Genomic DNA, 19,456 nt, shown 5'->3' with positions numbered 1-19,456 from the left:
CAGCTCTACGACCGGATTCAGCTTAGTATTAAAACAGTGGTGAGTGGGGGAGAGTGTGGGAATGCTTTAGCAGCTGTATAGCCTTGGGCAAGCATCTCTGTGCCTTGTTTCCTCCTCGGGAATTCTAGCACCTGCCTAGAGGGGCTATGAGGACTAGAGGTGAAGAATGCAAGCTCCTGGGGCTCTAGGAAAAGCAGTATATCAGTTAGTTGTGTAGCTCTGGGACAGCTCTAGGCCGCTCTGTTCCTAGCTGTGTCCCTACACTTACCACACTTCCCCAGCACAGGAGATGCTTAGTGAATGTTTGTCAAATAAATGAATAAATGATCATTAGGCAGTGATAAGGAACAGTTTGGAGGTTCATGGGGCTCTGAGCCCTGGAGGGCAGGTTCAGTGTCCCCGGAGACACTGTGGCCGTCCGCAAGCCCCCCTGTGCCCGTGGCTCTTGACGGGACACCCGCCTTCGTTTCCTTCATTCTCACTGGGTGACGGGCCTTCAGTGTTGAGGGACAAGGGTTGTACTCTGTTCCTCAGCACTAGCTCCGGTTCCTCAACTTTTATGTCTGTTTGTCCTGGCCGTCTTTTGTCCTATAAGGTAGAACAGGGCCCCCTTTCCCATCGTCTACATCAGGGCACACTCGTTGGCTCTTCCAGAACACGGATAGAGATGTGCATGGCTAAGATCACGGATTCCCCGTCTCCTGGAGGGCTTGTTAAAACACACACTGCTGGGTCTCTCCCTGAGTTCCTGAGTCCGTAGGTCTGGGTGCAACCTGAAAATTAGCATTTCTCACAAGTTCCGGGTGATGCTGCTGCTGCTGTTGGGAGGCATACGCTTTGAGAACCATGAGCCTAGCTAACCTTCTCTAATTAGCCTCCCTCTGTTCATAACCCGTGACCCTTTAGAACCTATATACTCAATGCATTTGTTTGAATGTCTGGGTTCTGTCTCCCCCTTCACACTTCCTGAGGCCAGGAAGTGCCCCCCTCCCCACCGCTGCCCCCGCAGGGACAACGAGCCCCTTGGGGACAAGAGGCCGTCTTTCCTATCATCAGCAACAACCTTGTGTAGTATAGCCAGGCAAACTCCATCTCCTACCTGGTCCCCACCCTGGCCCCCAGCACAGCCTGGCAGCACTTACTTGGAGCTGGCCCTCGAGTGACCGAAGGACAGGTCCTTGTTGCAGGAGATGGGTGGGATGTACACCGGGTCCTGCTTGGAGGTGCAGGAGGGCGGGCGCACAGGGCACTTCTTGACTGCCTTCTGGCCACTGCAGGTGCTGTAGAAGCTATAGCGGTTCTGGGTGGTCTTTTGGCCCTTGTTGCTCAGTGTGCCCTTGCGCAGGGTGCCCCGAGGGTCACAGTAGAGGTCGGGCTCGCTGCGGCTCGCCTTGATTTTCTGCATGAAGCAGATGTCGCTGCCGGCGCCCGTTGCGTTACAGCTGCCCCGTTGGTAGTGCCGGCCCCAGTTCTCCATCTGGCTGTAGGAGCTGAAGCGTCTGTTGTCATTCTCCCGCTTGAGGGTCCCGTTGTAGATCTGGTCAGAGAAAGGGAGAAAGGCTCAGTCAAGGTTCCTGACCGGGGATTCTGGATCCAGCTGGCCATGGGGCGGAGTCCGCCCCCCGCCCCTGTGATAATGTTGGTGGAATCCCAGAATGTTTGGAGTGGAAGGAATCTCAGCCATCATCTGATATATTACTTTTCAAATGGCAGATTGCGACCCATTATGGATTGGGAAATCAATTTAGCCGATTGTGACTATCACTTAAAAAAAATGGAATAGACTAGTATATACTGGAATGTAAGCTCTCCGAGCGCAATGCAGGGAGTAGAGACACGCGTCGTGTTGTGACACAGCACGAGGGTGCTGGGCTGTGATGTAAGATGTACGTCCTACAGTGGGTTGTAGCCACCGACCCAGCCCTCCACGGCCTTGTCCAGGTGGGGAGTCGGAGGCACAGAAGAACTCAGTGAGGGAAGGGCAACCCTGGACTGAAGCCCAGTCCCTACACCCTCGCCCTGTCACCTCGTGCCATTCCCAGACACCGGCAGCTTCCAACACAGCCAGCCTTGCTTGGCCACTTGCACTCAGGGTGGGGAAATCTCTCCTATTCTGGCCAGGGCTGTTTTCCACTGTTATTTCTCTGTTGAACTCCTCAGGTTGCCTCCCCTCTGCCAGGGCAGGAAGCAAATGGTAATGGGCCCTCCGGGGGAACCCCTCACAGGCCAAAGAGAGAAAATACTTCTGCTCCTGCGCCACCTTTTACAAGAGTGCCTGCGCACAGGGAGGCAGGCCAGGGGCTTAGGGTGGGGCGCAAGGGGACCTCCTGGGCTTCGTTGTCCGGCTTGCAGTGGGGAGAGGCTGGGCAGAGGCTCAATCCAACAGGAAAACTTATGGTAATGAAGCGACCCCCAGGGCTCTGTGTGACCTTGCTCAGGGATGCAGCTTCCCTGGGAAGAGCCTGCAAAGCTGAAGGTTTGGTGGGAATGAGCTCGGAGCAGATCTGTTCAAGGGGGACTTTCCCAGGAGCTCACAGGCCAGTGGGCCTGCCTGCTCTGACTTGTTCTCAGACTAGAGGATAACACGGAGCCTGATAAAATGTCTCCACACAGGTGCTGACTTGGATCTCACCTTTGCTGGGATGAGCCAAGGCCAAGTCTAGCAGCCCGAAGCCTGCCTGCCCCACCCCATGAGTGTGTGTGTGTGTGTGTGTGTGTGTGTGTGGCAGAGGTGGTTGGGCAATTGGGTTATTCTCCTCCACACCACGTCTAGCCACACAAGGCTGGGGAGGGGACTTCTCTTGGCCAGTGCCCTTTCATCTCTGCAGGGAGACTCTCAGCAGGAAGCCACCCATGGGTTGAGGTCCCAGTAAGGGGTGGCATCCAAAAGTCACAAGATGGGGGGTGGGAGGGAGGGGAGGGGAGGTGATGGGTATTGAAGAGGGCATCTTTTGGGATGAGCACTGGGTGTTGTATGGAAACCAATTTGACAATCAATTTCGTATATTTAAATTAAAAAACACAAAAGTCACAAGCCACAAACTTTTAACCTTCACAACGGTGCTCTCATCAGCTCCACCCACATGCTCAGCTGGGCACTCCGGTGGGCACAATTTTCCTCCTCAAACTGGGTCAAACCAACCTACCCCAAAGGGAACAGGTGCCGGGGAGGCATAAATGAACAATAACAGGCAGAGGGAAGAGAAGTGATGAGCGTTTTTGACGGGAACTCGGAACTTGCATTTTGTAGCACCTTGTAGACTTTGCCTGCAAAATATGCAATTAGGCCTCCCCTGCTTTAGGCCAATGGCCACACCCCTCTCACCTTCATTCTCCCAGGATGCGGGGAGGTGATGATGGCACCTTGGAGGCAGGCTAAGCCTTAAATGGAAATGCAACAAGGAACTCTCTTGTTCTCAGTAAATGACACACCTGGACGTCATCTCAGATACCTGAGGAATCCAAACACTCACCCTGGACCAAACCCAGCAGAAATGTGATCACGCTGATGAAGCCTGACAGAGGCTTTGGGCTTTGCTCTCCCGGGCTGGGAAAAGGAGGAGGGGCAGCCCTGCCAAGTCTTGGTGAGGGTGGGCTGCCCATGGGGAGTGGGGTTGGATGTGCCCGAAGGGGTCGGGCGTGGTGGAGAAGGCAGGGCTGTCCCCGTGGGACCGAATTTCCTGCCCCGCCCCCCGCAGCTACATCCCAGTGGCGTCACCCATTCCTGGGAGCCCCACCCCAGCTCTTGTATCATGGCTGCTGGCTGCTGTGCTTCTGCTGGTGGCTGAGAAGAGCTGTGGGTGACTCTCCTGTCATCATCACTTTGACAAGTGGGAGCCGAGCTTCCTCTCAGCCAGGCCCTTTTCTGCCCTAGCGCCACAGGGAGTCTGCATTTACCCCTCTGGGCTCAGACAAGGCCGGCTATCACCAGTCTTCTGGGCACAGATGGCCTGTGACCTTTCCCTTTTCTGCCTATCAGGACGAGACCTTGGGACTCCAGGTGCATTCGTCTAGCTCACCGGGCAGAGGGGGACTCGGTGGTCAAGAACACAGAGTCTGGAGCCACACGGCCTGGGCCGAGTCCTGGCCATGTCAATTGCTCGATGCGTGGCCTCGGCCAAGTTACTTAAACCCACCATGCCTCAGTTTTTTTTACATCTGTCAAACTGGGATCATAATTGTACCCAGTGTTGGGAGAACTCAGTGAATGAGCGTTTCTGAAGTGCTTAGGACAGTGCATGACATAAATGTTTGTTTAGTAGGGCCATCTGTATCCTTCTGATGCTCAGACTAGACACAGACTGGTGGCCTGTAGGACCTGGTTGAGGGTTTACATCACCCAAGCCATACCTAAAGGAGCGACCAGGTTGGCACATGAGGGGGATGAACCCAGGCCAGCTCCAGCCCCGGGTAGGGGTACCCACTAGTATTTAGAACCCATGCTAGTCTCACCCAATGGCCACAGAATAGGCCTCAATAGGTTTCAGAAAAACAAAGGAGTGTGGTCTGCCTGTATGACTTTATGTAGGGATGACGCGGTGCTTCTTTACGTGGGTGCTGTGGGCATTTGGGGCAGGACAATTCTTCATTGTGCAGGTTGTCCCAAGTATTACAGGTGTTTAGCTGCCTCTGGCCCCCAGGCCCTAAGTGTCAGTACGCCTTGCAGCCATTGTGACTAGCAAGAATGCCCCCACACGTTTCCAAACCCACCCTTTCAGATCCTGAGCAAGCACCTGCAGCCGGAATGGAATATGAGGGCAGTGTGCACTCACGTGCCCACGGCAGGTGGGAGAGCTTCCCTACCAGTGCCGGGTCTCCCAGGCACACCCCACACTCAGATAGCGATCTTCTGGCAGCGTCCTCTGCTTTGAATACAAAGGACAGTGAGACACACACACACATACACACACACACACATTCCTTGTCTCGTTATCTCATGCTCCCTTGGGAAACTCCAGCCTCAGGTGGGATGGTCCATGCATCAGAACATTCCAGTGGCTAGTAACTCGACTTTCTGGGGGCAGAGCTGACCCTCAACCAGAGAACAGGCTGGGCTGGACAGCCAGGGGGAAGTCCAGGCTGTGTCCAGACAGATAAGCTTCTCCACCTGGAAGACCAATGGGGCTCTGGGGAGGTCAACTCGTGGAACCACCTTCCAGGTGGGCTAGAGAGAGCTGCTTTTAGCAAGGAGCCTCTCCTAGCCAGGCCCTGCTCTGTTCCCCCTTGCGCTAATGACTTAGGTCTTGTAACTAACCCACCTTTCTTTTCTTCTCCCCTTCCTTCTTGGAGAAGAGTGGAATTCTATGTCCTGCCGAATGCTCCCCAGCCCCTCTTCCTGTTCCCCCTTAAACCAGGAAGTGCTCAGAAGCCAACCCCTTCATTTTTCAGGCAATGAAACTGAGTCCTAGAAGATGACTAGACTAATAGAGCCCAAGATCCAGGGTCTCAAAGAACTGAATATAGTCAGCTTTCCCTTGAGAGTTCCATTCAGTCCAAAAAGGCCCCTGAACTGAAAGAGCTCCTGTTGGCCCAAGATCATTGGACATGAGAGTGACTAACCATTCAAGCAGAGATGGCATCATTTTGTCCTTCCAACTGAGAATCATTTCTGACTCCTCCCTTTCCACTCCCACTGCCCAGACTGTGGCCCTGACAAGCTTCAGCTCACAAACGGACAATTCTAGCTGCACTTGCCAGCCCCTAACCCAGCCCCTGGGGTTCTGGTGCCTTCCTGGTGGTGCCATCCACTTGACCTTCCTCAGACAAAGCTTTCCTTGCTTGACAAGCCCACAGTGTCTCTCTGCTTCTTGCAAGACAAAATCACCAGCCTGGCCCTTGTCTCTTTGGTCACCTCTTCCCCTCCCCAACACACCCCCTTACACTGTCTGGTGACATTGACCACATCCTGCTTCTGCTCAACCTCTTCTCTATCCTGCATAGCTTCCTTGCCCCTCCAGCCAAATCCTATGTTTCTCCAAGGACTTGTCTCCAAACTGTCATCTGCACACCCTGTTGACTGTGACCTTGTGTTTTCTCTAGTTGCTAATGGTCTCTGTCATTTCCCCCAAATTACTGTGCCTAGAACAGGGCTGGGCTCACTGCAAGTGCCCAGAGGAGTTGTGACTTGCCATGGGACTTTGTGCTGGGGATGGAAATTTGGGCTGTTGTACTGGAATTCCCACACTCCCGTGGGTGCAGGAGAGCCTCAACAACTAAATGAGCTGCTAGGAAGGCAGGAAGGTTCCAGATGAGGCAAGCCAGTCTGTGAGGGTGGCCCCGCATGGGTTCAGGCTGAAGGGGTCCAGGATTCTTCCCTTTACCTTGTGACCTGGGTGATATTAGCTGGTGGGTTGAGCCTAGAGAGTTCTATTCCAGCTCAGGCTGATCAGACAGAAGCTGCTGACTCCTTGGGAGCCAGGCATGTGCTGGGCAGACCAAGATGAAAAGAGTGTCTGTGTCCCCAGCTATTAGCCCATTTTGAAACCACGCTTCTGCTAGCAAGGTGGGACTGGCCGAACCGGCTCTCCAGCAGGACGCACCCTGCTCTTCCCTGCCCAGTCACGCACCCAGCAGAGTGCCCAGCAGGGCCACCTTCGGCAACGTGATCTCCAACGCCCTTCTCATGAGAGCGAGCGCACGCACACGGTTTCATGGGGTCTCCGTGCCTCTTGCGCTTGGCAAAGCCCTCCTGGGAAAGACCTTCATTGGAAATGCCTTGAGGACAGATCCCATTCGCCACTTCCCTTGTACCTACTACCCCCCCGATCAGTGCCCGTTTGAGGGCCCTGGTGTAGAAGACATGTCATAGCTCTCTTTCGTCCTCCCGGGAGATAAAACGGTACTGGCGTGGCTGGCCTGTCGCAGGGTGGCTGGAGGGACCTTCACATGCTGTGTGGCAGCTCTGCTCTACTTTTCTGGGGGTCTGGAAGGCGCAGGTCCTCTCCCATCATGGGCTGCCCAGGAGGGGACAATCAGGGCCCCAGGGCATGGGGAGTTCCCCCCGTGCAGGGGGTAGAGGTGGCTGCTTACTCAGCAGTTTGAGTCACTGAGAGCCACTGGGCCTGAGTCACCAAAGGTGGGACTTCAGCAGGAGGAGTGCCAGTCCCTGTCTCCCCCTGGGCTCCGCTCCCTCTCTGGTGAGGAGCAGACGGTCCCACCCCGGGCTGGTCTTCCTTCCTTTCTGGGGCACGTGACTTTGTGTGGCACGTGGAGAGCAGAGCAGCCCCCCGACCCCCTTTCACTCAGCAGCCCTGACGTCTGGGCAAAGAGCAAACTCATTCTGTTTGGAGGAGGCTGTGGTGGGCGGGCCCCTGTTGTGGGGTCCTCAAGGGCAGGGAAGAGCTGCTCCACGATTCCATCCGCAGCACCCTGAGACCAGAAGTGCCTACTCAGGAGGGAACCCCAGTTTGCAAACTGAAGGGCAGAGCCTGACGGATGACCAGCTCCCTGTCTACCCAGTCAGGGGAGGCACAACAGGAATCTGAGACGGCCTGATGTCACATGTTGGCCATCTTCTATCGCCTGAATTTTTTAAGTGTAAAAACAAAACAAAACAAAACAACCCACGAAAGTTTTGACGCCCGTCCCATGAGGACAGAGTTCATCAGAGAGCTGGCTAATAACGGTTAGTGTCCCTTGTGACCTTTAACAGGTGGAAACTCTGAGCCCGCATCAATCTGGGCAGTAGTGGGAAATGTGGGTAATTCAGAACAAGTTTTCTGGACAACTGCAGCCCAGCTAGAAAAGATCCTATGAAACTCCAGGCTGTGGCTTGTGGGTCTTTCAAGATGGTGCTGCTCTCTCTCTCCAGGGAGCTCACCACTCCGGTGAAAAAAGCACCTGCCCTCTTGGGCTCCATGCTCCAAGTCTGTGTCTCAGGCTGGGGGGAGGGGAGGCTCACCGCAGCTCCTGGTGCTACTGGGCAGCGGGAGGCCCAAACACGCTTGTGTACCCCAGCACCTCGCTGAGATCTGGCCCTCAGTACCATCTGCTGTCGGAACAGACAACCGTGTCAGCTCCAGCACCCAGCTCCGTTTCCGCATCCTGCTCCTGGCTGAACGGCTCGACTGTGGGAAAAAGCGGATTTTCTGAAAATCTTCTCTGGCACCTCTCCCCCTTCACGTCTGAGCAGTGGTTTTTGTTTTTTGTTTTTTCTTTTTTTAGCTCCTGGAACTCCCAGGATGGGTTTGGGGAGCAAGGACCTAAAGTTTCACATGTTAGATTTGGGAAAGGAAATCCCTGGCAGGTGATTACCACCTGAGACACAGGTCTCACAGGCCCGGGGGCCAGGGACCCCTGAATCTTGCCACCTCTCTTACATGGGCTCGGACAAGTCTGAGGCATGACTATTCTGCCCTCCAGGAGTCCCATGTTCTGTGGTCACAGCTTCTGCCTTTTGAGCCCAGAGGCTGATTCCATTGTCCCAGTAACTGTTCATCCTGGGAAGGAGCTTTATAAAGTTCGAACTTGAACTAACTCCTGGAATCTCAGAGGATACACCAGTTCCTGGATGAGCATACTTGAGGGTCAGGAAGATCCTACCAAGCCACCCACCCCCAACACTGTGCTGGGAAGCCTGGGGGGAGGCTCGGTGGCCCCCTTAACGATCCCATACATACACCGGGCCTGGAGGTGCTTCCAGACATAAGAAGAGGGCCAGAGGCCATGAGGTGGGAACATCCTCAGGGACAGATACTTACTTTGCCCAGAGCAGAGCTCCCCGGAAACACCAACAGTGGAAGGAAACTACTCCCACTGATGAGATAGTCAAGAATTTCACCTGAAAGGAGGGACAGAATTTTACCTGAAAGGGGGCTGGATCCCCCAGGGCTTGTGTCTCACTTTGGAAGGGGAGCCCGTGTGCATGTATGCACACACACTCCCATATGCACACCTGCCTACCTGGGACACACATCACTTTGCTGGCAGGGGACCCAGGGAGGGAGGGTCTTTGGAAGTTCCTTGAACATAATGTAAAAACACCTTAGCAGGCATGGTGCTTTACAGTGTGGAAAGAGCTTCCCCATTCAGCATCTTGTTGGAGACTCCTGTTGGACAGCGTTCTGGTCTCCTGCTTTGCCAGTGAAATGTCAGGGCAGACGGCCGCATCCTTGTGCTCTCTGTGAGCATGTAGGAAGCTCACAGAACTCGAGGCTTGGCTAAGACCACATAACTAAGCTGTGAACCCGGACTCAGGTCTCCAACCTCCCTCCTGGTGTTTGTCCGCCAATCACTCTGCCACCAGAGTCTGGTGACACAAAGGAAGTGTAAATGGCAAGGAGCCCCTGCAGCTCGGGGGTGCTCTGCAGAAACTCTACCTGCCTCTCTGGCTAGTTGCTGGCTCCTAGAAAACTCCTTCCCCAGGGGTTGCAAACATAGGAAATACCTGCCCCCAGCTTTTGGCCCATTGTGAGCGATGCTTAGAGACATTTAGGGAGGGTAGCTGCTCAGCTGTGTGACACAACCTTACTGCCCAAAGACTTGGACCACAAGACCTTCTGTTCCAAGGGACACTTGTGGGCAAGGAGACCCCATGGTCATGGCAACTGGTCTGTCTTGACCAGGACACAAGTGTGAAGGTGCAGAACAGTGACTGTTTGGTTCCCTTGCAACCACACCTTGCTCCAAATGCATCACTGAGCACACACAAATTGGGCTGGGAAAGCAGGGAGTCATGTCAAGACTGGTGACTGAGGCTGGGCCTGGAGTTCCTGGAATTAGCCAAGGGTTGCTGAACTTCTTCATGCTCAGGGAATTGGGCCACCATGCTCCAAGCCTCGGGGGCAGTCAAGAGGGAAGAGAAGAGAGGGCTGGGTCACTAGCTAGCCCTGAGCTCCCCAACTCTCCCCAGGCTTCCTCCCACAGCATCTCCACTTTGCCCCCAGCATCGTGGGGCCTCTAAGAACTGATGAGGGCTGCAGGCAGGTGTGGAAGAGGCCCAGGATTTCATGTGGACACTTCCCAGGTTGCCCCAGAGAGCAACCCCACAGAACTCAGCACTCAGCAGGCCACCAATTAGGTCAGAGAGCTGTAGACAGCCAGAAACATCATGTTTCCCTGAAATCATAAAACTCCTAGAAGAAAACATTGTCAGTAAGCTCCTTGACTTGGTGAGGGTTTTTTGAATCCGACATCAAAGCAAACGAAGCAAAGAAGGGGACTACATCATACTAAGCCCTTCTGCACAGCACAGGAAACCATCAGCAAAATAAAAAGGCAACCCACCAAATGGGAGAAAATACTTGCAAATCATATATCTGATAAAGGGTTAATACCCAAAATATATAAAGAAGTCATACAACTCAATAGCAACATAACAAAACAAAAAAAAAAACAATCTGATTTAAAGATGGGCAGACCCGAATAGACATTTTCCCAAACGAAGACATACGAATGGTGAACAGGTACATGAAAAGGTGCTCAACATCATTAGCTGTCAGGGAAATCTAAATCAAAACCACAATGAGATAACACCTCCCACCTGCCAGAATGGCTAGAAAAACGTGAAATAGCAAGTGTTGGTGAGGGCCCAAAGAAAAAGGGGGCCCTCGTGCCCTGTTGGCGGGAATGCAAACTGGTGCAGCCACCGTGGAAAACAAGATGGAGTTTCCTTCAATAATTAACAACAGAACTAGTGTATCTACTTTGGGGCATTTTCCCAAAGAAAATGAAAACACTAACTTGAAAAGATACCTGCACTCCTATGTTCCCTGCCGAGTTATTCACGACAGCCAAGACATGGGAACAACCGAAGGGTCCACCAATGGATGAATGGATAAAGAAATAGTGGTGTGTATATGCACACCCTGGAACATTATTTTTTTTAAAAAAATTTTTTTAACGTTTATTCATTTTTGAGACAGAGAGAGAGACAGACCATGAATGGGGGAAGGTCAGAGAGAGAGGGAGACACAGAATCCGAAACAGGCTCCAGGCTCCGAGCTGTCAGCACAGACCCCGACGCGGGGCTCGAACCCACGGACCGCGAGATCATGACCTGAGCCGAAGTTGGACGCCCAACCGACTGAGCCACCCAGGCGCCCCACCCTGGAACATTATTAAACCATAAAAAGAATCAAATCTTGTCATTCGCGACACTATGGATGGACCTTAGGGGCATTATGCTAAGATAAATAAGTCAGAGAAAGACAAGTATCACATGATCTCTCTTCTATGTGGAATCTAAATCCCCCCTCCCCTGCCAAACCCATAAACCCAAAAACAAAAACACAAAAACCAGGCTTATTAGATACAGAGAGCAGGCCAGTGGCTGAAGAGGGGGTGGGGGTGGGGGCTGGAGAAATGGATGAGTGGCGGGGGGGTTCAAAAGGTTAAAAAAAATTATCTTTAAATGCTCTGTTAAAAAAAAAAAAAAACAGGGGTGCCTGGGTGGCTCAGTCGGTTGGGCGTCCAACTTCGGCTCAGGTCATGATCTCACGGTCCGTGAGTTTGAGCCCCGCGTCGGGGTCTGTGCTGACAGCTCAGAGCCTGGAGCCTGTTTCAGATTCTGTGTCTCCCTCTCTCTCTGACCTTCCCCCGTTCATGCTCTGTCTCTCTCTGGAATAAATGTTAAAAAAAAAAATTGAAAAAAACACAACTATTCGGTCATGCATCTTGGGGAGGGGCTCCACTTTGTTGTTTTTCTTCTTGGCTTTCGGCTTTACCTGACCTGCTGAACCAGCTTTAGGAAAATTATCCTGAATGATGAGTTTGTGACCCAGAATCTCCCCTAGGGTAGGTCACACACCACTGGTGATAAGGCACAGTAGTAACTAACACTGAAGCATATAGAAAGCTCTTCCTTTTTCCATTTGGTTACCACGAGGAGAAAGTCTAGGTTGGTGCCAGTATGTTTCTTTTTTTTTTTTTTTTTTAACATTTATTTATTTTTGAGACAGAGAGAGACAGAGCATGAATAGGGGAGGGTCAGAGAGAGGGAGACACAGAATCCGAAACAGGCTCCAGGCTCCGAGCCATCAGCACAGAGCCCGACGCGGGGCTCGAACTCGCGGACCGTGAGATCATGACCTGAGCCGAAGTCGGATGCTCAACCGACTGAGCCACCCAGGCGCCCCCAGTATGTTTCTTTAATACTTGCCAGCCTCCCTTTCTGAGAAGAAAGAAAAAAAGAGAGAGAGAGAGAGAGAGAGAGAGAGAGAGAGAGAGAGAAAGAACAAAAGCTTCATCTGGATAGAATTAAATGATGATTTGTTTTAATTCTTTTTATTATTATTGGTTATAAGTTATGGTTAGCCTTCATCTATGGAAAAGAATACTGGGTGTTTTTTTTGTTTTTTTTTTTTACTTTTGAGTTAGTGATATAAATTCTCCCTTCAAAATTCCTTTTGAAAATTAAAGGTAAGTACATTAAAAATAAGTAAATAAGAGTTGGTTGATAGTTTCATAGAAATTGTGAGAGCAGACTGCAAGTGACTGAGGTTTGGGACACACTGTTGCACACAGTGACAAGGGTATCCAGATGTAACAGTGTGACAAGGTGCTCTGGGCAAGGAGTTGGGAGATCGGGACTCCGGTCCTGGTTCTTCTCTGTTTAGCTGTGCAGCCTTGGGGAGTCACCTCACGTCTCTGATCCTATTTCCCCAGCTACGGTGTGCCCTATAAGGCTTCTTCGGACTTTGGCATTCTATGATTTAGCCCTCACTGAAGTCACAAGCGGCCTCCTTCCCAGTCTTGCTCAGGGCTTGGGAACGGACAAACCCCACCAATCCCACCTTCACCCCCTTCAGGCCGCACCCTTGTGTGCCCTGCTGATGAGTAGGAGGGGAGGGGCTGGGGGTCTAGGGCCCCAAAGCTGCTTCTCTCCCTGGCTGTGTCTCTACCTCCCACCTCCACCCCCCACCTGATTGGATTGTGTTTTTTAGCTGAGTTTGCTCTCCTGGGGCAGGAAGGCCTCCGTAGAGACTTGCCAGGGCCCTGGGGGAGAATGCTGAGCCTCACCCTCATGAAGGGTGGGGACGGCTCTTCCACCCACTTGGGAAATGCTGCTGCATTTGTCTCCTGAGCTCTGTGACAAAAAGAAAACTCTCAAACCAGAAAAGAGGTAACAGAATATCTACCCAGGGCTTTGTTTTCATGGCCCTCCATCATGTCCCTGCCGCTTCCTGGCTCGGGCGCATTTGCAGAGCTCGCCTAGCAGGAGAGATCCTGACTCACTCCGGCCCATTGGGCCCTGGACTCGGTTCTGCCAAGTCTACCTGTGAGGTACCGGGCAAGTCCCTGCACTTTTCTGCAGCTTGATTTCCCTGCACATAAATCAGAATAATAATACCCGGTTCACCTACTGATCTCACAAAGACTGAAGGATCAAGTGGGGAAATAAAAACATGAGCCTTTTGTGTAAATTCAAAATGCTGCACTAATTCAAGGGATTGTTAAAAGGCAGGGGTGCTGAGGACCGAGTTATTCCCCCCCGTAAGAGAGGGCTGTGGGTGAAGGGGCGGGGCAGTGGTGGCCTCGCAAGCTCTCTCCCCTGCCTGCTAACCCCATGGGAGGCCCGTGCCCAAACCTCTGTCTCCTCCTGGGAACTGGGTCTGGAGCTGGGGAAGGAGGCTCGTAGATCACCTGGTCCCCCCCTGCCACTTACAGATGAGGAAACTGAGGCCTGGAGAGGTTTAAGTTGGCTTGTGCTGTACACAATAGCACTTAATTACATCCTCTCTTATGCTGTTGTTTCCTCCTTTAGTTGTTTTTAACTACAGTGTTTGGACTTTAAAGACTTGGTGGTTGAGTAGATTAGTTCTTGTCAGGACCAAAGAACAAAACAAAACAAACAAAACAAAAAAACCAAAAAACAAAACCAAGAGAAACAAAACCCCCAGAAACCCCACAAAACAAAACCCAGGCCCCGAACGCCACTAATTTTCTTCTGGAGCAAAATAAAAAAGTGTATAATTATCCTTCACTCTTCCAATCTTCCCTCTAGAGTCTCAGAGGCTCTACCTTGAATTTGTGCGTGAGACGGAAGGTGAGAATAGCGACCAACTCATGCCATCTTCCTCCTTGGAAGAAGGCATAATTCCACTCTATGTGGTCAGGGGATAACCGCCTCCCCCGATCTGTCAGGCTGGAAGAAATGGAACCCCAGAGGCACCCAGCAGAGATTAAGCTGAAGGAAGATGCAAAATGGCGCTGCTGTCTCTCGTGAGGGGAGGGAATTCCCTCTAGCGCACTGTCTGAGAAGCGCCAGCTGCTGACGGTGTCCTGGGCTGCTGCCCGCTGCTCTATCGCTGCCCCAGGGAGTCCCTCGGCAGTGGGCAGTGACATCTCTCCCTGAGTGTTCTGACCAAACTGCCGGGCCTTCCCTCCCCCATGAGGGCCCTCACTGCCTTCTCCTGGGTCTGGTGCTCCTCAGGGGCAGAAGGAAGGTGTGGGCAGCAGGCTTGCTCAGCTCAGAGAGGCACCATGGGTCCTGTGCCCCCAGGAATTGGTTACCGGAGGCCAGGGAAGGTTCGTGAGAACTCTGGGGCTGGCAATATGCAAATAGCCACCTCCTTGGGGGTGATCAGTCAGGAAAAAGGGCCCAAGGGCTACTGTCAGACCAAGCCCCGGGCCCAGGAGCGTTTCTCCTCTGCCCACATCCTCTCTGCTGAGGGCAGCCCTCCTCTCCTTTCACATCTCATTCCAAGCTCAGCTCCTCCGGCAGCCTGGCCTGCTTTTCTCTGCTTGAAGCCCGCCGTCGGAAGCTACTTGCGTGTGCTCGCTGGAACCACGTTCTTATCCCTTTGCGAGTCCATGGTGTGGACATGGGAGCCATTCCCTGACTCCTCTCCCCTGAGGGAGGCCCAGGATCTGGAATATCAGAGCTTCAGGGATGGCTTCAAGATGGAGCCACTATCTACTCCTGCTGCTGATAAACCCGAGGCCCCGTCAGGAGGGGGGGGGGGGGGGGGGGGTGTCCCAGCAACGGCCTCATGGGCAGTGATGGAGAACCCCACGTCCAGGCCGGTGCTTCCTCCTTTTCTCTACCTTATCTTTGGCCTCTGGGGAGTCCTCTCTGGCTCACCCAAACCTTGGCCAGGAGGAGGGGCCTCAGGTTTCCCTAAGAGGCTGAAGTCAGCTGCGCAGGGAAATCGAGCCCTAAAGCAAGCTCCTCACTGAGCACCCAACTCAAAGGCAGTGGGAACTTCTCACACGAAAAGCAGAGCCCCTCCAGGGGACTGCAGCTTGCAAAGGAGGGCCCATCCCTCAGGGACACCCCAGATATAGGCGTTTGCCACATGCTTCTTCTCCACGGTTTAAATATAGGAGCGTCTCTGGCCCCAGCAAGGTGTCTGTGGAAACATACCACAAGCCAAGCTACTGCTCTCCACAGGGAGGGGTCCCCTGGGAGCCGGCCCTGCCAGCTCTCGCTCCCTCGCCTTATTCTCTCGGGCACATTCTGTCCCTCGGCAAGTAGGATCATTGTCTCTTCTTGTTGGGTGAGAGCCTGGGGCCCTTGTGGGACCCTCCTATCTCCCAGGGCTGAGTGGGGGTGAGTCACAGGCTGGCAGCAGGGACACTGAGTTGGCAAACACATCAATCACTCCCTCTTAGAGCGGGAGCCAGGCTTGCTTGGGAGAAGGAGTCTATATCCCCTCTATCTTCCCTTCTCCTGGACTTTTCAAGAACAGAGGCCCAGCAGGCACTGCCAGAGGAGCCCAGCTGGCGTATCTGGAAAGTGGCATTCGTAGTTGAGAAATGGGAGCAGGGGAGGGGGTCGAGCCTGACTTTGTAAGTCAGGGCAGTTACTAGGTGGAGCCATTGCTGTGCCCGTTTCCTCTCTGTAAAGCTCAAGTAAATGAAGTCCTACCACCTTTCCATCCTGTTGCAAGGGTTAATTAACTGCTGTTTTCCTGGTGCTTGGAGATGGTCAGATGAAAGCAGGGAGGAAGCACAGAAGCCATCATCCATCCATTGGTGGAAGTGGGGGTCTCAGCGGAAGATCTGCCCCTGCCCCCACCCCTGCTTCCAGGAAAACCATCATGTAGGCTTTGGTTATGGAGGCCTGCAGCTACTCAGACTCAGCTCTCGAATCACACAGAACCTGAGAAGTTGGAGCTCAATGGGTGCTTGGCTAGGATCTAATCCAACTGCCTTGACCCACGGGTGGGACAACCAAGGCCTGGAGAGGTGAAGACCGCCCCAGATCCCTCAGCGTGTCACAGCCCAGCTGAGACTGGAATCCAGGCCTCCCCACTATGAATCTGACATGCCATATTCACAACCCTTACTGCCTTTTGAGATAGGAATTCTCAGCCACTTCAGAGATGGGCAAGCTGAGGTTCAGTCAGGTTAAGAACTTGCCTGGGTCACACAGCCAGGTAAGGGGCAAAGCCAGGATTTGTTTCCAAAGTTCATGGCCAGAGTGTAAGGATTTTCCTCCATACCTGGCTGTTTTGGGGAACGGACTGCGTTAACTGTGGCCTGGTAAAGATGATCTCTTTCTCTGCGTCAAGGGCAAGGATCCTATCCTGTTTCTTTCTGGCAGGTCCTCTGTAGTACCTGGCCCAGAGCCCTGCCTTGGCCCAGCCACATGGCTAACTGGGGAATACTGTGTTTGAGTTTCTCATGCCCTGTGGAAACTTCATACAACCCCAGCCCTCTCATCTGTAAAAGAGGGCCACCCAGGGGGCTTCGGGCTTGAGGTGGGCAGGGTCAGTTCTTCTCAGGGTGAGGGTCCCTAGCGCGTTGCCCATAAAACTCTGTCATGGATAGATTATCAACTACTGACATGTCAGTTAGGCAAGTTCAGCTGAGAAAGACTTGCTAGTGAATATTGGATTAATGTAGAGAAATGGGGTCAATAAACAGGACAAAGGCAGAATTTTCCCTGGTTGTACTCCGGGGGATTCTCACTCTCAGGAGCACTGGCCTCGATTTAACTGAGCACAGTTGAGTGATTCAATATGGCGGTCCTCAAGATATCTCTAGCCCAGACCTCCTGACTGATGATGCTTGGCATGGCTTCTCTCTTCTGCGAATCAGCTCCTGGGCAGGATGGTCTAGTTCAACCCACAACCAAAGAACATTTCACTTGATGTGACTCCCAGAACACTTGAAGCTAAAGATGCGCTTCCTGATTTATAAGCAGGAAAACGTTTTCAAGTTGGAGCTGATAGAGAAGGAGATTATTGTCTTAATCCAGAAACATTCTCTGGATATCAAAATTGTGCACTTGCCTCAGCTTCATCTAGGACAAACCCCATTTACAGCTTGGGAATGGAAGGGCTGGGCCTTCCAGTGCCTCAAGCTCTCTGCCCCTCCTCATTCTGGTCTCAGCTGACCCAGAGGAAGGTATTCAAGGGACCCATTCTGAGGACCCCTCACAGGAGTCAAACAGCTTCCATGTTCTCACCAGAGGCGGCTATGGCCTGATGTAATTATGTTTGGGCCCTGGCCTAGTAGAGGAGCCCTTTAAGGGAGGCTTGTTTTTATTACAAGGAGTGTGTGGGAAGATACCCTGACCCAGGGTTGCCAGATTTGGCAAATAAAAGTACAAGATCTGAATTTCAGGTAAACAACAAATAATCTTTTAGTATAAATATGTCCCAACTATTGTATTTCATTGCATTTTATTTGGTATCCCTGCCCTGACCCTATTAACCCTTACAGCTGAGTGAATTCTGCTTGAGTTTAGGAAGGGAAAAAATGGCCGCTCTCCTGCTTCTTTTGAGCTAGGCTGACTCCTCAAGGAAAGAGCAGGTTTGGTTGGAGGACAGGAGGAGGGAGGAAATTAAGGGATCCAAACTCACAGATCTCTTGCAGGTCCCTACAACATGGTCGTGGTGTTAAAATATTGAGATGCAAAACCAAACGAAACCAAACAAAAACCCCATATAAAAAGACCATCCAAAGTCTGGAGTAATGAAAACAAAACGGCATTAGATTAGGAGTTAGGAGGCCAGGGGTCTAGTCTGCTGTTGCATTAACCAGCTGTGTGACCCTCGATGAGTCTTACATCCTCCCCGGGCCTGGGTATCCTCAGTTGTAAAGCGTAAACCTCATTGGGGCCCTAATATTTCACTAGTCTGGTTCTGAGAACTGGAGCAGAATAGCAGAGCCTGTTTACCTGAGAAACTGGGCAGTAAGGATAAGAACTGCCCCATCCTTTGGCCCATCTCACCCAGCTCCTCCTTCTCCCTGAGGTTGGGACCCTGGGGCTCCTGCTGTCCTCTAGAAGGTACATGTTTCTGAAGGAGGAGGAGGTTGGAGTGGCCAACAGAGTGTTGACTGGACCAACGACTTTCTTTGGATCAATCTTTTCTTTTCCTTGATGCTTTTTGTGCGTCTCACTAACTTAATGTTTTAAGTCCTATTTTATTATAAGACTCCCTCTGTTCAATGTTCTTAATTTGCAATATCAGCGACCCTAGATTCCAAGTGGTACAATTATATATTATATATAAATTATAATTTACACATATACTTAAATTAGAAGGCTATGGCTGATATAGGGGCGCCTGGGTGGCTCAGTCGGTGAAAGCGTCCGACTTCTGCTCAGGTCATGATCTCACTGTTAGTGGGTTCGAGCCCCGTGTCCGGCTCTGTGCTGACAGCTTGGAGCCTGGGGCCTGCTTCGGATTTTGTGCCTCCCTCTCTCTGCCCCTCCCCTGCTCGTGCTCCGTCTCTCTCTCTCTCTCTCTCTCTCAAAAATAAATAAACATTAAAACAAATTTTCTTAAATAAAAAATAAAGAAGGCTATGGCTGATATAGAATATAAGGTAAAATCAGAGGGTAACACCACTGCTTTTTAAATATTTTTAGAACTTTCGTTTTGGAATGGCCTGCAGATCCTTTGCATATTTAAATAAAATATATGCTTCATGGGGACAGATCTTTGTTAACTGAAGTTCATGCGGTGTTTGTAATTGGAACGCCCGACTCATAAACCCTCTCCCTTGCCTGGGGCCCTGATACTCAGGGTAAGCAGCGCAGCCTCAAAGCAAATGGCACAAAACCTGGAGCTCCAAGAAGACGGTGCCCCCAGATTCCCGTGGAAAAGCAGCCTCCAGCCCTCTCTGCATAAGGAGTGAGGAGTGAGGTGCTCCAAGTGGTTAATATTGTTCCTGGTCAAACCCAGGCCATGACAAGAAAGAAACGAGACTGGTTTTCTCATATGGCTCCTAAAAGGACACTGACAGTTGTATTTTCTTTTTAAATCTAGAAAAATCTAAAACAGGTATCTGGGGATCTTTTGAACAATGGCAGAACTGCCGCAACATTCCGGGATATTCCAGGATTCAACTTGTCTTTTGACCTCCATGCTTCTCCCAGCTCGACTGCAAGTTCACTGAGGCCGAAGGCAGATGAATCTCTTCGCCTGTGTGTCCGCAGCGCGCCCAGCTCCCTGCCCCGCCCTGGAGTTGCTCAAGACGAGTTGGCTGACGGAGGGAACGTGAAGTATATGCAGGAAACAGTCCTTCGGCAGCTTTCAGAAACTGCCGAAACCCGCTGATG

The 19,456-nt window shown here is 52.0% G+C and overlaps 1 protein-coding gene across 1 annotated transcript in view; it reads right to left on the bottom strand.

Moving 5' to 3' along the window:
• PKP1 (plakophilin 1) overlaps window positions 1–19,456 on the bottom strand; it is a 48,528-nt gene that overhangs the window by 15,460 nt on the left and 13,612 nt on the right. The window contains exon 3 of the mRNA XM_049634331.1: window positions 1,143–1,537. Within this exon, the coding sequence (XP_049490288.1) occupies window positions 1,143–1,537 (395 nt within the window). The remainder of the gene's footprint in view (window positions 1–1,142; window positions 1,538–19,456) is intronic.

This window comes from Panthera uncia, chromosome F1 (assembly GCF_023721935.1).
Source record: "Panthera uncia isolate 11264 chromosome F1, Puncia_PCG_1.0, whole genome shotgun sequence".
Lineage (NCBI taxonomy): Eukaryota > Metazoa > Chordata > Mammalia > Carnivora > Felidae > Panthera > Panthera uncia.
Note: the sequence above shows the minus strand (reverse complement) of the source record. Positions and strands in the feature narration are given on the sequence as shown.